The sequence below is a fragment of the Rhinopithecus bieti genome, unplaced genomic scaffold, assembly GCF_001698545.2.
Source record: "Rhinopithecus bieti isolate Rb0 unplaced genomic scaffold, ASM169854v2 scaffold_79793, whole genome shotgun sequence".
Lineage (NCBI taxonomy): Eukaryota > Metazoa > Chordata > Mammalia > Primates > Cercopithecidae > Rhinopithecus > Rhinopithecus bieti.
The window spans coordinates 139932-160944 of record NW_016829883.1 but is presented as its reverse complement, the minus strand read 5'-3'; the positions used below and the strand labels follow the sequence as shown (position 1 = coordinate 160944).

At 50.2% G+C, this 21013-nt stretch overlaps 1 protein-coding gene and 1 long non-coding RNA gene across 4 annotated transcripts in view; one reads left to right on the top strand and one right to left on the bottom strand.

Annotated features, from left to right (window-relative positions):
* Positions 1-8548: 8548 nt before the first annotated feature.
* LOC108524157 (uncharacterized) overlaps positions 8549-21013 on the bottom strand; it is a 25142-nt gene continuing 12677 nt past the window's right edge. For 2 of the 3 annotated variants that reach the window (XR_001883991.1, XR_001883992.1), the window contains 2 exons: positions 10647-10814; positions 8549-10317 (listed from right to left, as the gene is read on the bottom strand). This is a non-coding gene — a long non-coding RNA (uncharacterized LOC108524157). Of the gene's footprint in view, positions 10318-10646; positions 10815-18636; positions 18805-21013 lie in introns of those variants that run through there. The other variant, XR_001883990.1, reaches the window with a different exon arrangement.
* Positions 17092-21013, top strand: part of LOXL1 (lysyl oxidase like 1) — a 29292-nt gene continuing 25370 nt past the window's right edge. The window contains exon 1 of the mRNA XM_017865121.1: positions 17092-18745. Coding sequence (XP_017720610.1) covers positions 17632-18745 — 1114 coding nt within the window. The 5' untranslated portion in view covers positions 17092-17631. The remainder of the gene's footprint in view (positions 18746-21013) is intronic.

Here is a 21013-nt window from a genome sequence, read left to right as displayed (position 1 = left end):
TCTCTCCATGTCTCTGCATCCTCGTCTGCAAAGTGAGGGGAGTAAGACAGCTGCAGTCAGGATGAAATAAAAATCCATGTAGAGGCCAAGTGCAGTGGCTCACACCTGTAATCCCAGCACTTTGGGAGGCCAAGGCAGGCAGATCACTTGAGATCAGGAGTTCGAGACCAGCCTGGCCAACATGGTAAAACCCCGCCTCTACTAAAAATACAAAACTCAGCTGGGCATGGTGGCACACGCCTGTAATCCCCAGCTACTCCAGAGGCTGAGGCAGCAGAATTGCTTGAACCCAGGAGGTGGAGGTTGCAGTGAGCCGAGATCATACCACTGCACTCCAGCGTGGGCAGCAGAGAGAGACTCCATCTCAAAAAAAAAAAGAAATCCACCTAGAGAGCAGCCCAGGACCTGACGCAAAGTGCATAATAAATGCTAGCTACTAGCATTACTGTTGTCGTGTTGTTGCCCTTGCCACGGGCTTCACGAGAGATGAAGGACATAGCTTCATCAGGCCCTCTACAGCTGACATGACTCCTGGAAAGGGGAGGGAAGGTGGGATGATCAGAATCTCATGTTTGCATAAGGCCATGATGTCAGGCTGTTAGACTCCTGTTGGGAACACCTGTCCCAATTGTCTGACCTTTCTTCTAGGGTGGCACAGCCCTGTTCCTCTGCAGGACTCACTGCTCATCTCCCTACATGAGGCTGTTCACCTAGGCCGAGCTGACTGTCCAGGACTGTGTGCCTGGCCTGAGCTCAGCCAGGGAGGCCCCTCTTCTGGTGTTTTCAGACTCAGGGACGCGGAGACTCACTTCTTTCTCATGACATAACCTCCAAGTTACAACACTCAGAAACTGCCAGTGGTCATATTTTCTGTCTTAGACAAAACCAGTCTTCTGGGGAAAGAACGAATGAGGCTGACCTGCAGCAAGAAGCAAAAACAAGAACCTGGTGGGGCTGCCGTGGCTTGCAGATCCTTGGTCCCAGATGTCTCTAAGGCCAACCCACATCCCTGCCCCTCTGCTGGCTCAATTACCTAGCTGTTTCTTAGATTCTGTGAGATGCTCCAAGATCCTCCAATAAATCCTCATTTTTACTCAGGCTACTGTGAGTTGGGCTTCTGTCACTTGCAAGTCAGAGAACAAGGACTAGCTTCTCAACCCCCTGAGTCCTCTGCTGAAAGTCTCTTCCATCTGTCCTCACTACTCACATGTTCTTATCCCACAGTTTTGCAATCCTCTACTCCTAAAAAGTTCCAAAGCTGTTTTCTTTCTCATTTACTTTTAAGGACTTTTTTCAAGTGTAGCACATTTATTGTAGGGCCTCAATTTCCTAGGATGTAGACGTGAAATTGTTAATAATCTCTCCTGCAACACACACACACAGTCAACTGTGCTCTTTGAAATCCTTTTCCTGCTGGTGGTAGGGATCTTAATGACATCATGGCTGCATCCCACAACTCCGCTGTCACTTTCACCTACTAGAACTGTCTCATTTCAGTAACCAAGACTTGTTCCTGTTTGTGTCTCCTGCCATGCCCATTTGTGCCCAGACAAGAGTGGTGACTGTCCCTCCCACCCAAACAAGGCCACAATGGAGGGGAGCATCCCGCTCCTGATCAACCTCCCTATCACTTTTCTAGTCTTTCAGTGACAGGGCAGCCAGGAGAGGGACTTGGAAGCAATTCTCACATGTCCTCTCCTGGGTGAATTGTCACTGCTTCTCTGGCTACTCCACTGCCTCCTCTCTGCCCTGGTGACTGTTTCATGGACAGCCTGTGCATTCTCTCAACCCCTAGAGAGATGCCCTCATGGGTGAGACACCAGCTTGTCCACTTGAGCCCAGCCACCTCACACAGCTCTCTCTCTCCACCCTGCCATCTGTCTCGTATTGCCCTCTTCCCCAACTCAGGCAGCTCAGAGGTATACAAGGGGGTTCACAGACTAAGGAGATGCCCCCTGGGGGATGCTATGCTTGTCTCTCAAGAAATTATCTTATGTTATCAGGGAGGAAAGGCACCCCACCCTACCCCTCATCTCCCGTGAAGAGGGGAGCAAGCAGCCTCTACCATAAACACTGCCCTCCCCACACGGCAACCACCGACGGTTCCATCCCCTGCTCCTCTTCCAGTCGCTGTGGGAGGTGGTGGTGGTTGATGAGAGAAGAGCCATCAGCCCTGCAGGAGGGAGATGGTACTGGCTGCTGACCACCCACTGACAACTCTCTGAATGCAGAAGGCAGGGTCCCCGGTGCCTTTTGTACTCAGCTTTGGGTGTTAGCTGCAATTCCAGAACAGGAGGAAGAGTCCCACACAATATCCTGTTATGCTGGTGCAGAACTCTCCTCCCTCCCAGATCCCAGCTGAATTGATCAAAAGACTAGGAAAGAAGAGAACGCCTGTTGGCCTGGACTGAAAGCCAGAGAAGGTACATTCTCATGCCAGGAAAGCTGGGGATTGCTGTAAAATGTGCAACATACAGATTAAAAGAAGACCCCAAGGGCTGATTCACAACTCTAATTTTTGAGAAAGCAAAACTATACCATGAGAAGTAGATGAGGTCCTGGCAGAAAGTACTGACCCTAAATTAGGGCAGATGGTGGGACATGGGGCTTGCAGGGCATCTTTGGAAAGCCCTTTCCATAGTACCAACTACCTTGGGAAGGAGCTGACTGGGAGGTGGGCTGGGGTGGGGGTATGTGGTTGCCATGTCAAGTAGATAACTGAGCTGGGTGGGGTGGGAGGAGTTCCTCCCTCAATCAGTTTCTCTCTAATACCATGTTCCTCCTTTCCTGTTAGAGTGGGCAGAGGTCTTATCATAGCTATGTTGAATACCTACAGCAACAGCCTGGAAACCCTGGACACTGTGCAAATAGAACTGGCCCTTGGTGCAGAGGAGGCAAGGTCCCCTGCTAGGCCTGGCCCCGGCCAACCTCCACACATTTGTCCCAGCTAGGTCCCTGAGCTGGTAATGCCCCTGGAAGCTCTACCTGGAGTGGGGGAAGAATGGGACACTTGCACGCAAACACTCACACAAAGCTGCAGCCAGCTCGACTACTGGCTGGTGCCTCTGGTGATGAGTGAGTGGGGAGGCATGTCATAGATGGTTTGTGTTCATAGCCAACTGGTGACGTGAAATTGCATTAACCATTCCTAAAATATGACAGGACAATTGGAGCAACATCCAGGTGAAGGGTGACCTAAAGAGAATCCATTTCCTTCTCCTCGTTTGGGGGAAAATAACAAGACTTTATCAAACACTCATTTTTAGCTCGGTGTGGTGGTGCCTGCCTATAAATCCAGCTGCTTGGGAGGCTGAGGCCAGAGGATCACTTGGGGTCAAGAGTCCGAGGCCAGCCCAGGCAATGTAGTGGGACCCAGTCCCTAAATAAATAAATTTAAAAAAAATAAAATGTAAAAAAGTTTAAAACACTCATCTTTAAAGTAGGAGTACAGAGAAAAGCAAACACACCCCCCCACACATAAACCCACATGCGCACACATATACTTGGAAATACACAGAGCCTTTGAAAAGACTCTGCATGAGGCAAGGAAGAGAATGTGGCCCTAAAAGGGCAGAGAAAAGTAATTCCTTTGAAAAGATTTATCACATAAACATAAATAACTTGCAGACCACATCTGCTCTGTACTCAATTCACTTAATTAAAGTGTGCACTCTAAGAAATGAGAGTTGAAAAATAAGATGGAAAGAATGAAATGAGAAGGCTGCTGGCTGAGAGGCAGGTGGAAATCAAAAACAAACCAGAGGAGAGAAAGAAAGACTGCAAAGAAACTAAAAATGCAGCAGAATTTTAATTTCCATCAAGATGGTAAAGAACAGAATTGGAACTACAGAAAATGGAATCTGTAAATATGAAGGACAGATAGAAGTTCTCTGAGACCGCAGAGGAAAAGCCCAACAGGATAAAAAAACAAAGGGAGAACATGATAGGTATCCGGGCTTACAGAAGACACTAAACAAATGAAATAAAAGCAAGAATTACAGGAGAAAGATGTTCCTGAGCTGATGAGAAGCCTGAGCTTATACATTTAAAAGGTTCCTCCTTAAGTCAAATTAATAAAAAGAAATGAACACTTAGAAATGCCATGTAGAATTTTTGTATTGCAAGGGTAAGGAAAGAATTCTATCAGCACCCATGCAGACAGAAATACGGAGAAATATCTCCAACATTTATTTTTGTTGTTGTTGTTGTTGTTGCTGAGACAGGGTCTCACTTTGTTGCCCAGGCTGGAGTGCAGTGGTGCGATCACAGCTCACTGCAGCCTCAACCTCCTGGGCTCAAGTGATCTTCCCACCTCAGCCTCCCAAGTAGCTTGGGACTACAGTCATGTATCACTATGCCCAGGTAATTTTTTTGATTTTTGTAGATATGGGGGGGTCTCACTATGTTGCCGAGGCTGGTCTTAAACTCCTGGGCTCAAGTGATCCTCACACCTTGGTCTCCCAAAGTACTGGGGTTACAGGTGTGAGCCACGACACCCAGCCCAACATTTCTTAAAGTGTATAATTGGAAGAGAGAGTCCATGGAATTTTGTTAACTATTTATGCTGGGGACAAAAGTTTCTGTCATAAAATAAGCTTGGGAAATGCTGAATTAAACAAAACAAGATAAAACCCTATGCTGAGGCTTTCTCAGGGCTTTTAACATGTTCATGCATGTTGTTAAACTGGCAATATTAGCAAGCACAGTTTTCCGAACTTATAATGACTATGGAATCCTTTGCCATAGACAATGTGGTAAGACTGGTGTTCAATAGAACACACTTTGGGAACCACTCTTCTATAGAATTTTGAGAGAACAGTTGTGACCTTACATTTTAACAATTTGCCTGGTGCATTCATGCATGAAGACAACAGAAAAAGACTTTCCTACATGCCAGAACTTAGGACACATGCCATGTATGGCTCTACTTTTCACGGGGAAAAAAGTACTCAGAGATGCACTCTTTCCAAGCCAGCAAGAGTCAAAATAAGTAAAGTAATAGTAAGTGAAAAAGCAAGTCCTGGGCTGCAATTCTCAACCCTGACCCAAATAAACTCTCTAAATGAAAAAAAAAAAAAAAAAAAAATCCAGCCTGGGCAACATGGCAAAATCCCGTCTCTACAAAAAATAAAAAATAAAACCTTAGCCAGGCATGGTGGCACAAGCCTGTAGACCCAGCTACTCAGGAGGTGGGCAGATAGATTGAGCAGGAGAGGTCAAGACTGCAGTGAGTCGTGATTGCGTCACTGCACTCCAGCCTGGGCAACAGATTAAGACCCTGTCTCTAAACAAAACAAAATAAAACAAAAAAATCAACACAGAGAAATTGTATAAAAGCCCTGGAAGTGAATATTAAAAACATGTTAAACAAATGGTTATGCACGTATTGGTCAGGAGACAGAAATCACACCAGAGCCACTTCCTTCCCTGCCCAGCCCTGAGCCCCACAAACTGCATTCACCACCCAGGCTCCCTTGTCCTCCAGCTCCTTGCTGACTCTGACAATGGAGGGTATGGGCAGGAGTGTGGAAGGCAGGAGGTGACAAGAGCTGGTGTATCTCATCTGTGCCCTGCCTCTTTTCATGGCCTCTCTCTGGCAAGGCCTTTGTTCCTCTACAAGCTCAGCTCTTGCCTGCACCTCTTTTTCAAGGTTCCAGCTCTCCCTGGGCTCCAGTTACACTGGTTCCTCCCATTGTCCCTGAAGCCCTAAGGACAGTAACACCATGTCTAGTCTAGTCTCTGGGTACCTCACCTTATCCACATTTCCTTTTTTTTTTTTTTGAGACAGAGTCTCACTCTGTCACCCAGGCTAGAGTGCAGCGGCACAATCTTGGTTCACTGCAACCTCCACCTCTTGGATTCAAGTGATTTTCCTGCCTCAGCCTCCCGAGTAGCTGGGACTACAGGCATGCGCCACCATGCCTGGTTAATTTTTTTATTTTTAGAGAGACAGGGTTTTGCCATGTTGGCCAGGATGGTCTCGAACTCCTGACCTCAAGTTTTCCACCCACCTCGGCCTCCCAAAGTGCTGGGGATTACAGGCATGAGCCACTGCACCCAGTCCCCTTATCCACGTTTCTATAAGAAGTCCCTTCATTAAAGTCTTGTTAGTTAAACCATCTTGGGTGAGTGTTTCTTGCCAGGACCTTAACTCAAACCCTTCTCAATTATTTTTGTAAAGCCAGAATAACCCTGATACTAAAACCTGAGAAGTGGCACAAAGTGAGACAGAATAAATGAGTCATACACTAGCCTCATTTATACAAATGTAGAGTCCTAATGAAAATTTAATCAGATAAGTCCAATGTATGTCAACAATGTATTAAAAGAATGCGGCATGAGCAAACATTCCTGGAATGCATGGATAATTCTATATTAGAATGGTAGTGAACTGATTTACCACAGCAATAGGTCAAAGGAGAAAAAGATCATTTTACATACTGAATAGATGTTTGGTAAATTGCAATATCCATTCCTGATTTTCTTTTTAAAAGCTCAAGTAAACGGGAAATCAAATTATACTTATCTCACGATAAAAAATAATAAATCTCAAACCAACAGCCAAAATCAAAAGCGTAAAATACAAGTAGCATTCCACCAAATCTGAGAACAAGACAAACAGTTCTAGTATCTTGTCATTTAACATTATTCTAAAGATCCTAGCTAATGCAATTATATAGAAAATAAAAGAGAGGGAAACAAATTATAATTATTTGCAAATATGATTGTCTTCCCATAAAAAACTAAGAAAATACAAAATTACCAAAATAGAAGAATTTAGTAAAGTGGCTAGTTATAAAATAACTTTTTCTTTTCTTTTCTTTTTTCGAGACAAGGTCTTGATCTGTCACCCAGGCTGGAGTGCAATGGGGATGATCTCGGCTCACTGCAATCTCTGCCTCCTGGGCTCAAGTGATCCTTCCACCTCAGGCTCCCAAGTAGCTGGGACTACAGGTGCTCATGCCACCATGCCTAGTTAATTTTTGTATTTTTAGTAGAGACAGGGTTTTGCCATATCGCCCAGGCTGTTCTTGAACTCCTGAGCTCAGGCGATCCACCCACCTCGGCCTTCCAAAGTGCTGGGATTACAGGTGTGAGCCACTGCACCCAGCCTAAAATAAATTTTCATTTCCTAATAAACTGTTAGAAAACATGATGCAAAAAACAGGGGCTATATTAGTTATCTCTGCTATGTAACAAATTACCCCAAAACTGAGTGGCTTAAAACGTTTATTATCTCAAGTTTCTGTGGGTCAGGAATCCAGGTGTGGTTTAGCCAAGTCCTCTGGCTCAAAGTCTCTTACAAGGGTAGAATTAAGGGGTCAGCCAGGGCTCTGGTGTCATCTGAAGGTTCTACTGGGGAAGGATTTGCTTCTAAGTTACCTCACATGGCTACTGGCAGCATGTGGTTCCTCACCAGTTGTTGGGCTGTGGGCCTCAGCTCCTGGCTCGCTGTTGGCCAGCCACCAGCCTCGGTTCTCTGCCACTCGGGTTTCCCATAAGGTGGCTCATAACACAGCAGCTGGTTTCATGAGCACAGGCAAGCAAGAGGGTTAGAGAGACAAAATTACAGCAAAACAGAAATTAGCCTCTTATAACCTAATCTCAGAAGTAACAACCCATCATTTTTTGCCATATTCTATTTATGAGAAGCAAGTCACTAGATCCAGCCCACACACAAAGGAAAGGGATTCTACAAGGCGGTGAATACCAGAAGGTAAGGATCACTGGGAGCCATTTCAGAAGCTGCCTGCCACAGATGTCATTGCTTTCTTTTATGAAAATAAGCACCAAACACACTACATTCACCTATAAAATAAAGCTTCCTAAAGACCTATAATAAAAAAGACCTTAACAATAGAAAGATATGCCACGTTCCCGGACAGAAACACTCAATAGTGCAAAGAAGTTGATTATCAGTAAATTAATCTACAAAACTAATCCAATTGCAATGTCCAGTGGGATTTTTGTTTGCTGGTTTATCTTGGCAGAAAAAAAAAAAGTTTAGAATTTATCTTAAAGAACATATCAATGACTGCAAAGAACACTTCGAAAGAAAAAAATGGGTCGGGCGCGGTGACTCACGCCTGTAATCCCAGCACTTTGGGAGGCAGAGGCAGGTGAATCACTTGAGGCCAGGAGTTCAAGACCAGCCTGGCCAACATGGTGAAACCCTGTCTCTACTAAAAATGCAAGAATTAGCCGAGTGTGGTGGCACACATCTGCACTCCCAGCTGCTTGGGAGGTTGAGGTGGGAGAATCACTTGAACCAGGGAGGTGGAAGTTGCAGTGAGCCGAGATAGTGCTACTATACTCCAGCCTGAGCGACAGAGTGAGACCCTGTCTCAAAAAAAAAATAATAAAAATAATAAAACAAAACAATGGGACTTGTATTCTCCGTCACTAACCCTTATTAAAAAGTTACAATCATTAAAATAGGGCAACAAATACCAATGTAAGAATGATGTGACAGGCCAACGGAACAGAATGGTAAACCCAGTCAAACACACAAAAATATTTAGTGTATGATAAAATGGCCTTTCAGATCATTGGAAAATGATTAATTTGTTTATAATTCATTTGGGGATAGTTGGAAGTTATGTTCTTACCTCTCACCACACATGAAGGTAAAATAAAGAGTTTAATATAAAAAAGTGAAATGAAATCAAAAAATCACAGAAGCACATTTAATTGAAAATGTATATGTTCCTGGTGAGGCAGCAGTTATGCAACAATAAAGTCCAAGACCATAAAGAAAAGATTAATAATCTGACAGCTTAAAAATGAAGCATCAAGAAAGTATTTTAAAAATCGATGGAAATGATAAATTAATTGCATAATATGTGACAAAGAGCGATATATGAAAAGGTGCTAAATACACATCTTATAAACCAATACTAAAAAGATGAACATTACAATAGAAAATAGTCAAAGAATATGAACAGAAAATTTATCATTCATTCACTCAACAAATATTTATCGAGCACCTCTTCTGTGCCAGACAAGTTTACACATGGGACACAGCAGTGAACAAGACAAAGGTCTCTGCCCCAAGGAGCTTACATTCTACTGGAGACAGGCAAACAATAAACAAGTACATTATGAAGTATTTTAGATAGTGGTAAGTACTATTGGTTAAAAAAAAAGAAGAAGAGTTAAGGCGATCAGGAGCGAGGCATGGGGAGCTCAGGGGCTGGGGAGGTCTCATGAGGAAGGAGACATCTGAGCAAAGCTTTGAACAGATTCAGGGAGTTGACCACACAGAGCAGGGGAAATTGCCATGGTGCGGTGGAGGGGCAGGAGAAGGCCAAGGTGGCTGGAACAGAAAGAGCAAGGGACCAAGTGGCGAGGATCCTGGAGACCTTGAACAGGACTTTGGCTTTTAACCTGAGAACCATTGCAGAGCTTTAAGCAGAAGAGTGAAATGTCTCAAAAGGATCATTCTGGCTACCGTCTTGAGAGCAGACTTTTGGGGTACAAAGGTAGGAGCAAATAGACCATTTAGGAGGTCAGCAAACACAAGGCAACATGTTCACTCTCACAGGTAACCAAAAAAAAAAATGCAACTAAAAAAATGTATTCACCTGTTTTTAACCTATCCAATTTTTAACGTTCTTTTAGAAAACTGTACCCAGTATGAGTAAGGGTGAGGGCACTTTAGGCAGGTAAATGGGAACCACCTTTCTGGATCTGGCTGGGTAGTCTATGCCAAAGCCTTAAAAACACTAAAACCCTTTCACCAGAAATGCAACTTCTAATAAATTAATCTAAAGGTCTAATAATTGCTGATACTTAGTGACTGCTTGTACGCACCAGGTTTTGAACTAAACACACTCCACATTACCTCATTTAAATTCATACCATTATTCCCATCTTACAGAAAGAAAAAAGGCATGGAGAGTCACACAGTTCACAAATGAGGGCTAGAACCAAACCTGGGCACTGTGACCTGCTACACAGCAGAGGCAGATATGAAGATTTCTTCAAGGGCGCTTATTACAGCATCATTTATAATAGCAAATAAAGTACCCAAAAAAATCAACAAAGGAGGTGATTCATTCAGTTATGATTTGTCCACATAAGTCAGTCATTAAAAATCCAGTTAAAGAAAACTCATTTCCAATCCAGCCAGGTGCTGATACAGGCAGAACTTTCCGGAGCTTCTCCTTGGAAGCTGCCAGTTGTTGTGATGTCCTATTTCTTGATCCAGGTGGTAATGCAGAGGTGTGCTCACATTGGGATCATTCATCAAGTGGTACACTTAGGATTTGTGAACTTTTCTGTCTGTGAGCAGAGATCGCGCCACTTCACTCCAGCCTGGGCGACACAGCAAAAAAACACGTTATTTTTAAAAATTTAAGTTGCCAGGTGTTTCTCCTCCTACGGGGACACAATAAGGCTGTGGAGCAGGCTTCTTGGGTCAGCGATGAGGCCATAGTTATGTAGACCCAAGGCTGGTAGCCACCACTTGCTCCATGTGGAATTAACTCTCAAGATTCTGTGGTCTGAGAAAGCCTGGTCCTTCCCATACTGCAGGAAGGAAATGCTATGCAGGAAGTGGCTGGCCTTCTGGCAGATAGAAATGAAGGTACTCCCCCACCTCACACCCCACCTTCCCATTCCAACCAGTGGGTTAACATTTCCACCTCCAAGTGAAACTGGCAATCTGACTGCAGGCCCAGGATCCAGGTCCAGTCCTGAGGCAGACAAGGTTCTAACAGGGGAGGGGATCACCACTCCAGAACAGAGGGGGTATCTTGGAGAGTGGGGGACACAAGTCTTGACCTCCTCTTCATCTAGGCAGGCAGGAGCTCCTGTGATCAATATGAATATTGAAACAGCAGTTACCTTGACACAAGGAAATGTTCATCAACTGTTATCACACAAACAAAGCAGCTTGTAAAATGACATAGACACTATGATCTAATTGTTTTTTTAAATGGAGGGGGGTGTGGAGCCTAGAACAATGGTTTTTCTCTAGGTTACAGAATGAATTACTTTTTCTCTTTTACTCTGTATTCTAAATTTCCTATAATTGACCTATTTCTTTTGTAATCTGAGATTAAAAATTATATTACAAAAAACCTTAAGGGAGAGATTGCTGGTATCTCTTCTTTCATCACCCTGTGGCCCTTTCCTTTCCAGCGCTCAGCTGGGCAAAACTAGTCTCCACTGGCCCCGAGGGCCTGCTCCTTCTGTTACAGGAAAGGGGTCCCGATCCAGGCCCCAAGAGAGGCTTCTTAGACCTCACACAAGAAAGAATATGGGGCAAGTCCACAGAGTAAAGTGAAAGCAAGTTTATTAAGAAAGTGAAGGAGTAAATGAATGGCTACTCCATAAGCAGAACAGCCCTGATGACTGCTGATTACCAGGCATCTATGATTATCTTTTGATTATATATTAAAGAAGGGGTGGATTATTCATGAGTTTTCTGGGCAAGAAGTAGGGAGTTCCCAGAACTCAAGATTTCCCCTGTTCCCCTTCCTTTTAGCTCGTATAGGGTAACTTCCAGATGTTGCCATGGCATTTGTAAACTGTCATGCACTGGTGGGAGTGTCTTTTCACATGCCAATGTGTTGTAATTAGTGTACAATGGAGAGTGCGGTCAACCAGAGGTCATGATCACCACCATCTCGGTTTGGGCTGTTTTTTGGGTTTTGTTTTGTTCTTTTTGAGACAGAGTTCCGCTCTTGTTGCTCAGGCTGAAATGCAATGACGCGATCTTGGCTCACTGCAACCTCCGCCTCCCAGGTTCAAGTGATTCTCTTGCCTCAGCCTCCCAAGTAGCTGGGATTACAGGTGCACACCACCACGCCTGGCTAATTTTTTGTATTTGTAGTAGAGACAGGGTTTCACCATGGCCAGGCTGGTCTTGAACTCCTGACCTCAGGTGATCTGCCCTTCTCGACCTCCCAGAGTGCTGGGATTACAGGCGTGAGCCACCATGCCCAGCCAGCTGGCTTTTTAAAAAAATTTTAATTGCATTCTGTTTTATCAGTGGAGTCCCTGTGACCTGTATCTTGGGACCTCCTGTTTCATCCTGTGACTACTAAGGCCTAGCCTCCTGGGAATGCAGCCCAGCAAGTCTCAGCCTCATTTTACCCAGTCCCCATTCAAGATGGAGTCCCTCTGGTTGGAATGCCTCTGTCACTTCCATCACCCACCTCCACTCTCAACCTACACCACCTCCCCTTCTCCAGGTCCACTACCAACCCCCACCAGGGGGAAATAAGTAAACTGCATGAGCTCTGAGAAAGCAGAAAAAAAGTCACCTCATGAAGGTGAATCAAGGACTGAGTCACTGACAGAGACGGATGGGTAAATGGGTGGACAGACAGACATGGAGACTGAAATAGAAATGCCTCCCAAAGGCCACAGAGAGTCAGTGCCATGTCTTCACCTCCACCCAGGACTATCACTTATGACATCCCTACCAGCCTGGGCACCCACTGGAAACTTGGCAGGTCTGGCTGCTCTCTGTGACAACTGCCGTCAGCACAGGGGCTGGTATTCCACAGATACCCAGGCAACATGCTGAGTGAGTGAGTGAGTGAGTGAGTGAGTGAGTGAGTGAGTGGATGAATGAAGGAATCGTTCATTGGGAGAAGCATCAGCAGATAGAGATGACGGGAGGAGTGTAAGAGAGTTGAGGAGGAACAGAAACAGATGGAGACAGATGGACGCTGCAAGTCACATAGTTGGCCACAGACAGAAAATGAACGAATAAGATGGAGGGAGGTTACTGCAGAAAATTTAAAAGCTATAGAAAGCCGGTCATGGTGGTGTGCACCTGTAGTCCCAGAGGCTGAGGCAGGAGGATGGCTTGAGCCCAGGAGTTCCAGGTTGCTGTGAATCCACTACACCCCAGCCTGGGGAACACAGCAAGACTATGCTTTTCTTAAAAAAACAAAAACAAACAAAGAAAAAGCTAGAGAAACCCAGAGAGATCCCAGTGAAAGTTAAATATACAGACAAAAAGAAAAGGAGAGAGAGTACACAAACCCTCCCTTAACCTTGTCAGGATGTTAGTAGTCAGAATCAGTGGTTCCTGCCTTAGTTTCCCTCCTAGATTTGCAGGCCTCTGCTGGGTTGTGTCCCCAGGGCCTGGCGCCCTGCTTGGTTTTGCCAGTTCTCTCCCTTGGGCAGGGGACAGTTGCCCTCTTACCCCAGGGCATGGTAGCTCAGGACCCTCCCACCCAGAAGGCCCAGATGACTAGAATCCACCCCCCCTGCCACCCCAGCCCCGCAGGCAGGTCCCTGGGAGAAGATCCCTCTCCCCAGCTGGTCCTCATTCCTGCAATAACAATGGGCCCCTGCCTCCACTGGCTCTGGGCTCAGGGCCCCCAGGTTGGGTAGGGGTTGAGGCTGGAGGTGGAGGTAGAGACAGGAATATAGAGTCTGTAGAGACAGGCCACACAGAGCCTGCTTGCCCCAGACTCTGGGGAGGGGTGAAAGTCAGAGAGGGGAGAAGCTCTAAGGGGCTGAGGGGCTTCCCGCCTCCACAGAACCCAACCTGAATGCCCAGAGTACTGTATCAGCTTGGTTATTTCCCAATCTCCTGGGAGCCATGGGGAGGGGCCCAGAGAGCTGGGAGGAAAAGGACTGGGAAGTAGCCAAAGCCACAGAATTCCCCTGGGTCCTAGAGAAGGGTGGGTTCCTTCCACCCCCAACCCCATTAGTCCCTAGAAGAGGCTCTGACCTCACCTCCCCCACTTCCGGAGTGGAGTTCCAGCCCTGAAGAAACACTTCCAAACCCATGGCTCTGGCCCCCTCCTCAGGCCCCTTCCTCAGCTGCCTCGGCCCTGGGGACTGGGTCCCCCGCCCCACCGTTGCACCAGATGTGGCTGCGGGGGAGGGGTAGGCACGGGGCCCAGCTGGCAGTGGTCACTTGGTGGTCCTCTCCCTGCAGAGTCAGCGCTTTCTGTGCCAGCTCGCCCAGCCTCCTCACTCAGCACTTCCTCCAGCCCACTTTTAAGAGGCAGCAGCTGCCTGGATTGGGTCTTGGATTCCCAGTGCTGCCCAAAACCCATCTACAGTGCAGCCTGGAAGATGGAGGGCTTGGGTGCTCTGGGGCCTGCCCTCATGGCTTCCCCACTACCACAGAAAATTCTGACCCTCAGTGGGCCTCCTAGTACTTTCCTCTGCAAAGCAAGTGAGGAATCCCACAGCTCCTGACCCCTCTCTGCTTCCCAGACCCACTGCTGGTCAGGCCTGCTGCTTCCTGGCTCCCCCGTGGACTTTCCAGAACCCGGCCTTCCATGACAGGGTCACAGGACCCTGGCTGCTCCGTGGGAGCCCCAGCAACACAGAGCTGAGCATGCGGTAGGGGCTTAATAAAGTCGTGCCTGATCAACAGGCTCTTTCATCCTTCTATCACCGCCCCTCTGAGGGTCCCTTGACACTGGTTCCTAGTGCCAAGAACCGGCAACAAGCCTCAAGCACATGCCTGGGTCTTAAAAATGTGGGTGTGAATCCCGGCCTGTAGGGACAGGCGGAGAGAGCTGCCCTTCCCCACAGACGGCTCTGGCTCAGCTCAGCCTTAGAGTCCACGCCCTCATTTGACCCCAGCTCTGCACCCTCCATAGCCTGCCCAGGTCTCTTTTAGGACCCCACCCTGCAGGTTTCAACCTAAGGATGCCAGGACACCTCCAGCCACTGAGGCAAGGCCTTGCCCAGCATGAGGAGAGGTGAAGGTAGGCAGGCTCCCCTGGGCTCAGAGAGCTGCTGGGCCTGTCAGCCACTGCAGGAGACCTAAACTCAAGCAGAATGAGGTCAGAGGGAGGGAGTAGAGAGGAAGGGAGAGGACAGTTCTGGTGGAGGAGCCACCTCTGGCCCCCCTGCACAAGGTTCACCCTGGGCAAAGAAAGATGCTGAAGACAGATAAAAACAGGAAAGACAGAGGAAGTGGGAATGGGGGTCAACCCCAAGAGATAAACCCCTCCCTTCTCTCACAAGTCAAGAGGAAAGAAAGAAAATAGTGGCCACATGTCTGGCTTTGTGCTGGGGACTTTTCATAATCCTCTCATTCCATCCTCCCAAATATGCCACAAGAAAGGTATGATTACCCCCAGGTCACAGACGAAACTCTGAAGCTCTGAGAGCTTAAAAAGCTTCCCTGGGGAGTGGCTGGGCCAGGCCAGGTCCCCAGCTTAAGTCATGGTGTGGATCCTGGGTCTCCATCTCAGCAGGGATGGCTGGCAGGAGCGCAGTCCTGGCCAGGGAAGTCTGTGCAGAGGCCCAAGCTATGTTCAGAGCAGAGTTTATTCAAATAGAGCCTAACAGGAAACTTGGCTCCTCTGACTCACTCTGATTCGACCTTATTAAGAAAAAAGAGAGAGGAGCAGGAGCCAGCATCGGGTAAGGTTTCACGCCAAAAGCTGGCTCTGAGGCCCGCTGAGTGGAATGGCCTGTGCCCTGATCCCCCCACACCCAAAGCCTTGAGGCAGTCCCTACTCTGCTGTCTGAGTCAAGGCGAGGGGTTCTGCCTTCATTTTAGGGCAACTGAGTTCCCTTCCTCACAGTCATCCTCTATCCTCCCTCCACTCCTCTTCCCTTCCCTCCCTGCCTAGGGGTACCCTGAGGCCTGTTTCCACTTCTCCCCCTCTGCTGCCGCAGCTGCCCATCTGGCTGGCGGGAGGGTCCTACAGGACCCCAGGGATTCCAAGCAGCTGAGGCCAACACTGCAGGGGGCAAGCAGGAGGGAGGGAAGGCTTAACCCTCCAGGTCCCGGCCCTCAGTGAGCCCCGCCTCAGCATCTTGCTTGGTGTCAGTCACACCAATGGCTCTTTGGAGGAATCTTGTCTGGAGTCTGAGATGGAAACCCCACGCTGGGGAGCTGAGGTGTGAGCGTTGACAGGTTGCTGGCTGGGAGATATTGGAAGCCTCTGACCTCTGGGCTGAATTCTGGGCATTTAAAGGGTAGAGACATGCCAGAGTCCAAGCCTCAGTCCTGAAGAACAGTGCAATGGGTGAACAAATGCTGCCTGGCAAGGATGGGGTTGGGAGGTCTACAGTTCTCGAAGAATGTCCACTCTAGTTACCTCCTCCCTAGGTGGGCTCCAGGCATTTCCAAAATAAGAAGGAATATACAGGGGCCAAATTAAGGGCAGGTCCTTCATACCTTGTTTATAAGTCCAAGACGGCAATTTCTGCCCTTCGGTTCCCAGGAATACGGTTGGAGAAGGCAGCCCGAGGGAGGCCGGTAGAGCAGTATTTGGAGTGTGATTTCTTGGATGCCAAAGTGTTCAAACTTCTGGGACCCCCTCCTATCCCTGCCATTCCCAGAAGGAACAGAGATCACCCAAAGCACTCTCAGGAGCCATCTGGCCTAATCTTCCATTGGTAAGATGTGGCAGCTGGATCAGATAGAGTCAGGGACTGAGCCACACAGCAACAGGACCAGGCCAGTTCTCTGGAACCACCCTTCTGTTGTTCTATGCTTACAGGCTTCTCTGTCTCACAGTGACCCCTGTCCCATATCAAAGACAGCCCCTGGTTTCATTTTATCCATGTATACACTCAAGTTATTCCCAGGCTATGCAGAGTCAAGAGATGCAGGACAGAAACCATACGTGATGTTTGGGAAGTTGATCTCTCCCAGGATCTCACAAGTGCTATTCAGCCCAGGGATATACCCCACTCTTCAGACTGGGAAAGTAAGCCCCTGAGGTGTGCCACGAGGGAAAAAGCAGCAGCTCCAGTGCCTCTCTACACAGGTCCAAGAGCTGCGGTGCACCTGAGGCCTGGAATTAGAGAGTGGTCCCTGTTCAGCATCTCCCCGAGGAGGCCCACAAACAAAGACGGTGTGTGGTTTTTTTTTCTTCTTATTGAGGGTGTGGGATAATGGCGGAAGGAACATACAAAGAGGGTGTCTCTTAATTAGCACTGGCTTTAGGGAACAAGGAAAATGGAAAACTCGGGAGTACTGGAAGGAGGCTGGGGCAGACAGGAGTCAGAGTCCCATTCCAGCCCAAAAGAGAAGGCAGTGAGCAAGGTGGAGACCAGGGATGCTGTGTCCAAAGCAGAGAGGAATGAGTGGGGTGGTGCTGACATTCCAGCCCTGTTCTGCCTGCCAGAGCCCCACTTACCAGGCCCGAATCCCCAGAGGTCCTCTCCTACTCCCTGCTCGATTCCCTTCCTCAGAGGCAGGTCTGTGGCTTGGCTGGGAACTCCAGGGACGGAGGGAGCACTGCAGCTGTAGGACCGGCACATAGCTAAAAGCCGGCGGGCCATAGGGCCCCGCGGAGGAGGCCCCAGCAGGCGGACCAAGAGGCCGAAGCCTCCCGACGCTCCCAGCCTGTTGCTTATTCATTCAGAGTGGGAAAGCGCCAGCCGAGCGGCCAGCCAGTGCGGGGCTGGCCATGTAAGGCCCACAGGCGGTCCTGCCCGCCCGGTGCCCTGCGGAGAGCCTCGTGCAGCCCTGGGCACCGCCCCTGCCCTGCCCTGACCCCTTGGCCTCGAAATGCTGTCATCGGAGGAGCAGTCCCGCTCGGGACAAGGCCAGCATGGACAAAGCTAGAGCTGGGGCAAGCAAGGAGCCTTCCTGTCCTCGAGGCCGTGGGAAGAGAAGCACGCCCAAGGGGCCACTCCTGAGAGCCTCTCTGTCCACCAGGCCTCTGCAGAGGGGTCACCATGGCTCTGGCCCGAGGCAGCCGGCAGCTGGGGGCCCTGGTGTGGGGCGCCTGCCTGTGCGTGATGGTGCACGGGCAGCAGGCGCAGCCCGGGCACGGCTCGGACCCCCGGCGCTGGCGGCAGCTGATTCAGTGGGAGAACAACGGGCAGGTGTACAGCTTGCTCAACTCGGGTTCAGAGTACGTGCCGGCCGGGCCTCAGCACTCCGAGAGTAGCTCCCGGGTGCTGCTGGCCGGCGCGCCCCAGGCCCAGCAGCGGCGCAGCCACGGGGGCCCCCGGCGTCGGCAGGCGCCGTCCCTGCCCCTGCCGGGGCGCGTGGGCTCGGACACCGTGCGCGGCCAGGCGCGGCACCCATTTGGCTTCGGCCAGGTGCCCGACAACTGGCGCGAGGTGGCCGTCGGGGACAGCACGGGCATGGCCCGGGCCCGCACCTCCGTCTCCCAGCAACGGCACGGGGGCTCCGCCTCCTCGGTCTCGGCTTCGGCCTTCGCCAGCACCTACCGCCAGCCGCCCTCCTATCCGCAGCAGTTCCCCTACCCGCAGGCGCCCTTCGTCAGCCAGTACGAGAACTACGACCCCGCGTCGCGGACCTACGACCAGGGTTTCGTGTACTACCGGCCCGCGGGCGGCGGCATGGGCGCGGGGGCGGCGGCCGTGGCCTCGGCGGGAGTGATCTACCCCTACCAGCCCCGGGCGCGCTACGAGGAGTACGGTGGCGGCGAGGAGCTGCCCGAGTACCCGCCGCAGGGCTTCTACCCAGCCCCCGAGAGGCCCTATGTGCCGCCGCCGCCGCCGCCACCGCCCCCCGACGGCCTGGACCGCCGCTACTCGCACAGCCTGTACAGCGAGGGCACCACGGGCTTCGAGCAGGCCTACCCCGACCCCGGCCCCGGCCCCGAGGCGGCACAGGCCTACGGCGGAGACCCGCGCCTGGGCTGGTACCCGCCCTACGCCAACCCGCCGCCTGAGGCGTACGGGCCGCCGCGCGCGCTGGAGCCGCCCTACCTGCCCGTGCGCAGCTCCGACGCGCCCCCGTCGGGTGGGGAGCGGAACGGCGCGCAGCAGGGCCGCGTCAGCGTGGGCAGCGTGTACCGGCCCAACCAGAACGGCCGCGGTGAGTACCGCCCCCGACGCCCCTCCGGCCGCGCGTGCCCCTGGCCGCGGGAAACTGCTCCGGGCGCCGGGCCCCTCCCCAGAACTTCCCAGAGGCCTCCCCTGAGCTGCTAAGCACGGAGCAGCGCCCCCTGCCGACTTCCCCCGACCCAGCCAACAGCCCCCCTGGCACCTCACCTCCCAGCTTAACCCGAACCCAGGCATCATCAGTGCCAGGGTTTGGCCAGGCAGGTGTGGGCTCTGATCCTGGCTTTGGTGGAGGGACTAGCCGAGCTTTGGGAGGAGGTGTGCCTTCTGCACCTGGCTTGGGTCATCTGAGGACAAAAGGAAGAAACACCTCATCCAGCTTCTCCCTCATTTCAGAGAGGGCATCTCCTTCTCCCCTTAGAGATGTCCTGTGCCAGCTTACAGGGTGAGGCAAGGAGCATCAGAAACCTGAGTCTTCAGGGCCAGAAAGGCCTTAAGGGATGCCCCTGGAGGTGTGGCAGGTTGCCCATCACTGGGCATGTGTGAGCTTGGCCTGAGTGTGCAGGAGGTTAGAGGGGAGCCTGTGCTCCAGGCGGCAGTCCAGACTTTCTCCAGGGAGTCTGCAAGGCTGGGGCAAGAGAGACCAGTCAGGCACTGGCCTGGGTGCAGAATTTCAGAGGCTACCAAAAAACACAGTAGTTGAGATGAGTAATATTGAGATGTATTTTTTAAAGTCAAAATTAATGCAAAAAAAAAAAAAAAAAAAAAACCCTGTGATAAACGATATATTCAAATTTTAAATAGAGTCAGTAATAGTGGTATGCCAAGCCATATTGGAGCCTGAGGCAAACTGAAAAATCAGCAACACGGATCTTGTCTTAATTTGAAATTTGGATATTTTGTTCATTACAGATCTTTTGCATTAATTTTATTTTAAAACTATTGCGTTAAATATTACTTATCTCCATTACTGAGTTTTTTTGGCACCCCTAAAATTTTGCACCCCGAGCAAAAAAAGAAAAAAAAAAAAACCACCTCGCTGGCCTCATTCCCCTCATCCTAGTCCTGGGGACTGGGGAGAGCTCCAGCTGTGGACAGGCCTCCCTCTGGCTTTTCAGGGGGTGAAGATATGTCCTCCTCTTGGGAAGGCCCAAGCCCTCTGCGCATGAGGGCACAGTGGAGACGCAGCTTCCACACATGCTGTTAGCAGTCAGGGCTACTGTGACAAGGGCTGACGGGTGGGTCTGGCTAGTGCGGATGGCCATCATCCATTCTCTACTGTCCTAGAATCCCCCTCCCTGCTACCCTCTCCATACAGACAGCCTTTGGGTCAAGGTTTTCTGGTCAGTGCCTGGTACTTATGCAGTCCAACCCTGCCTTGCCTCTTTCAAGCTGTCGTAGTTCCCTCTACCCGTAATCCTCTGCTCCCCATTGAGGTTGCTGTGCCTGGCCCACCAAGTAAGGGCTGAGCCCTACAGTGCCCCAGAGCATAGGTGCTAGCACCCCAGCCTCCTCCTCAGCCTCTGTCAGCAGAGGGATGATGCCTTGTCTCCAGCCAAGCTGACCTCAGGAAGGGCTGCTGCTCATGGGGTGCCTGTCTCCCTGGGTACTGCTGGAGGCCAAGACTAGGCGAGAGGAGTGTCTCCACTGGGAACACTCACTCCGTCATATCCAAGGGGACTCATTTGAGTTGTGTGCTGAATTCCACTTTAAGAACCTGCAGGAGCTCAGGAAAAGTCGGATGGCAGGTCCTTCTGTGGTGTGATGCAGGATGCATCCACCTGCTCTGGTCCTTATCAGGTACTTGCAGCATCCCTGCAGAAGGGCACGTTATAGCCATACTTCAGCTGCTCTAGGGCCCCTTGGAGGATAGGATGTTTTACCTAGAGGGTGCTAAGCTTTTGCAGTGGCTTTTTTTAGAACGCAAGACCTCAGCATGAGACTCAGCCTGATGGGCCCCACCTCTGGGCAGAGAAAACTGAGCCCTCAAATGCCACAATACTGGCAGAGGCAGGCCTGGGACTTGGCATCTGGGCACCAAGTCAGTGGGTTTTCTAGGGCCTCTCTTTGGGCTGTTAGTTCTTAAGGAAGCCAATTGGTTGAGAGGGGAATGGGACAGGGCAAGGCCATGTCTGAAGTGGGGGTGGTTGGTGCTTAGCAGACCTCTGGCCACTACCCCTGAGCCCCACAGTTCATTTTGAGTCAAAAACATTTCTCGGCCGGGCGCGGTGGCTCAAGCCTGTAATCCCAGCACTTTGGGAGGCCGAGGCGGGCGGATCACGAGGTCAGGAGATCGAGACCA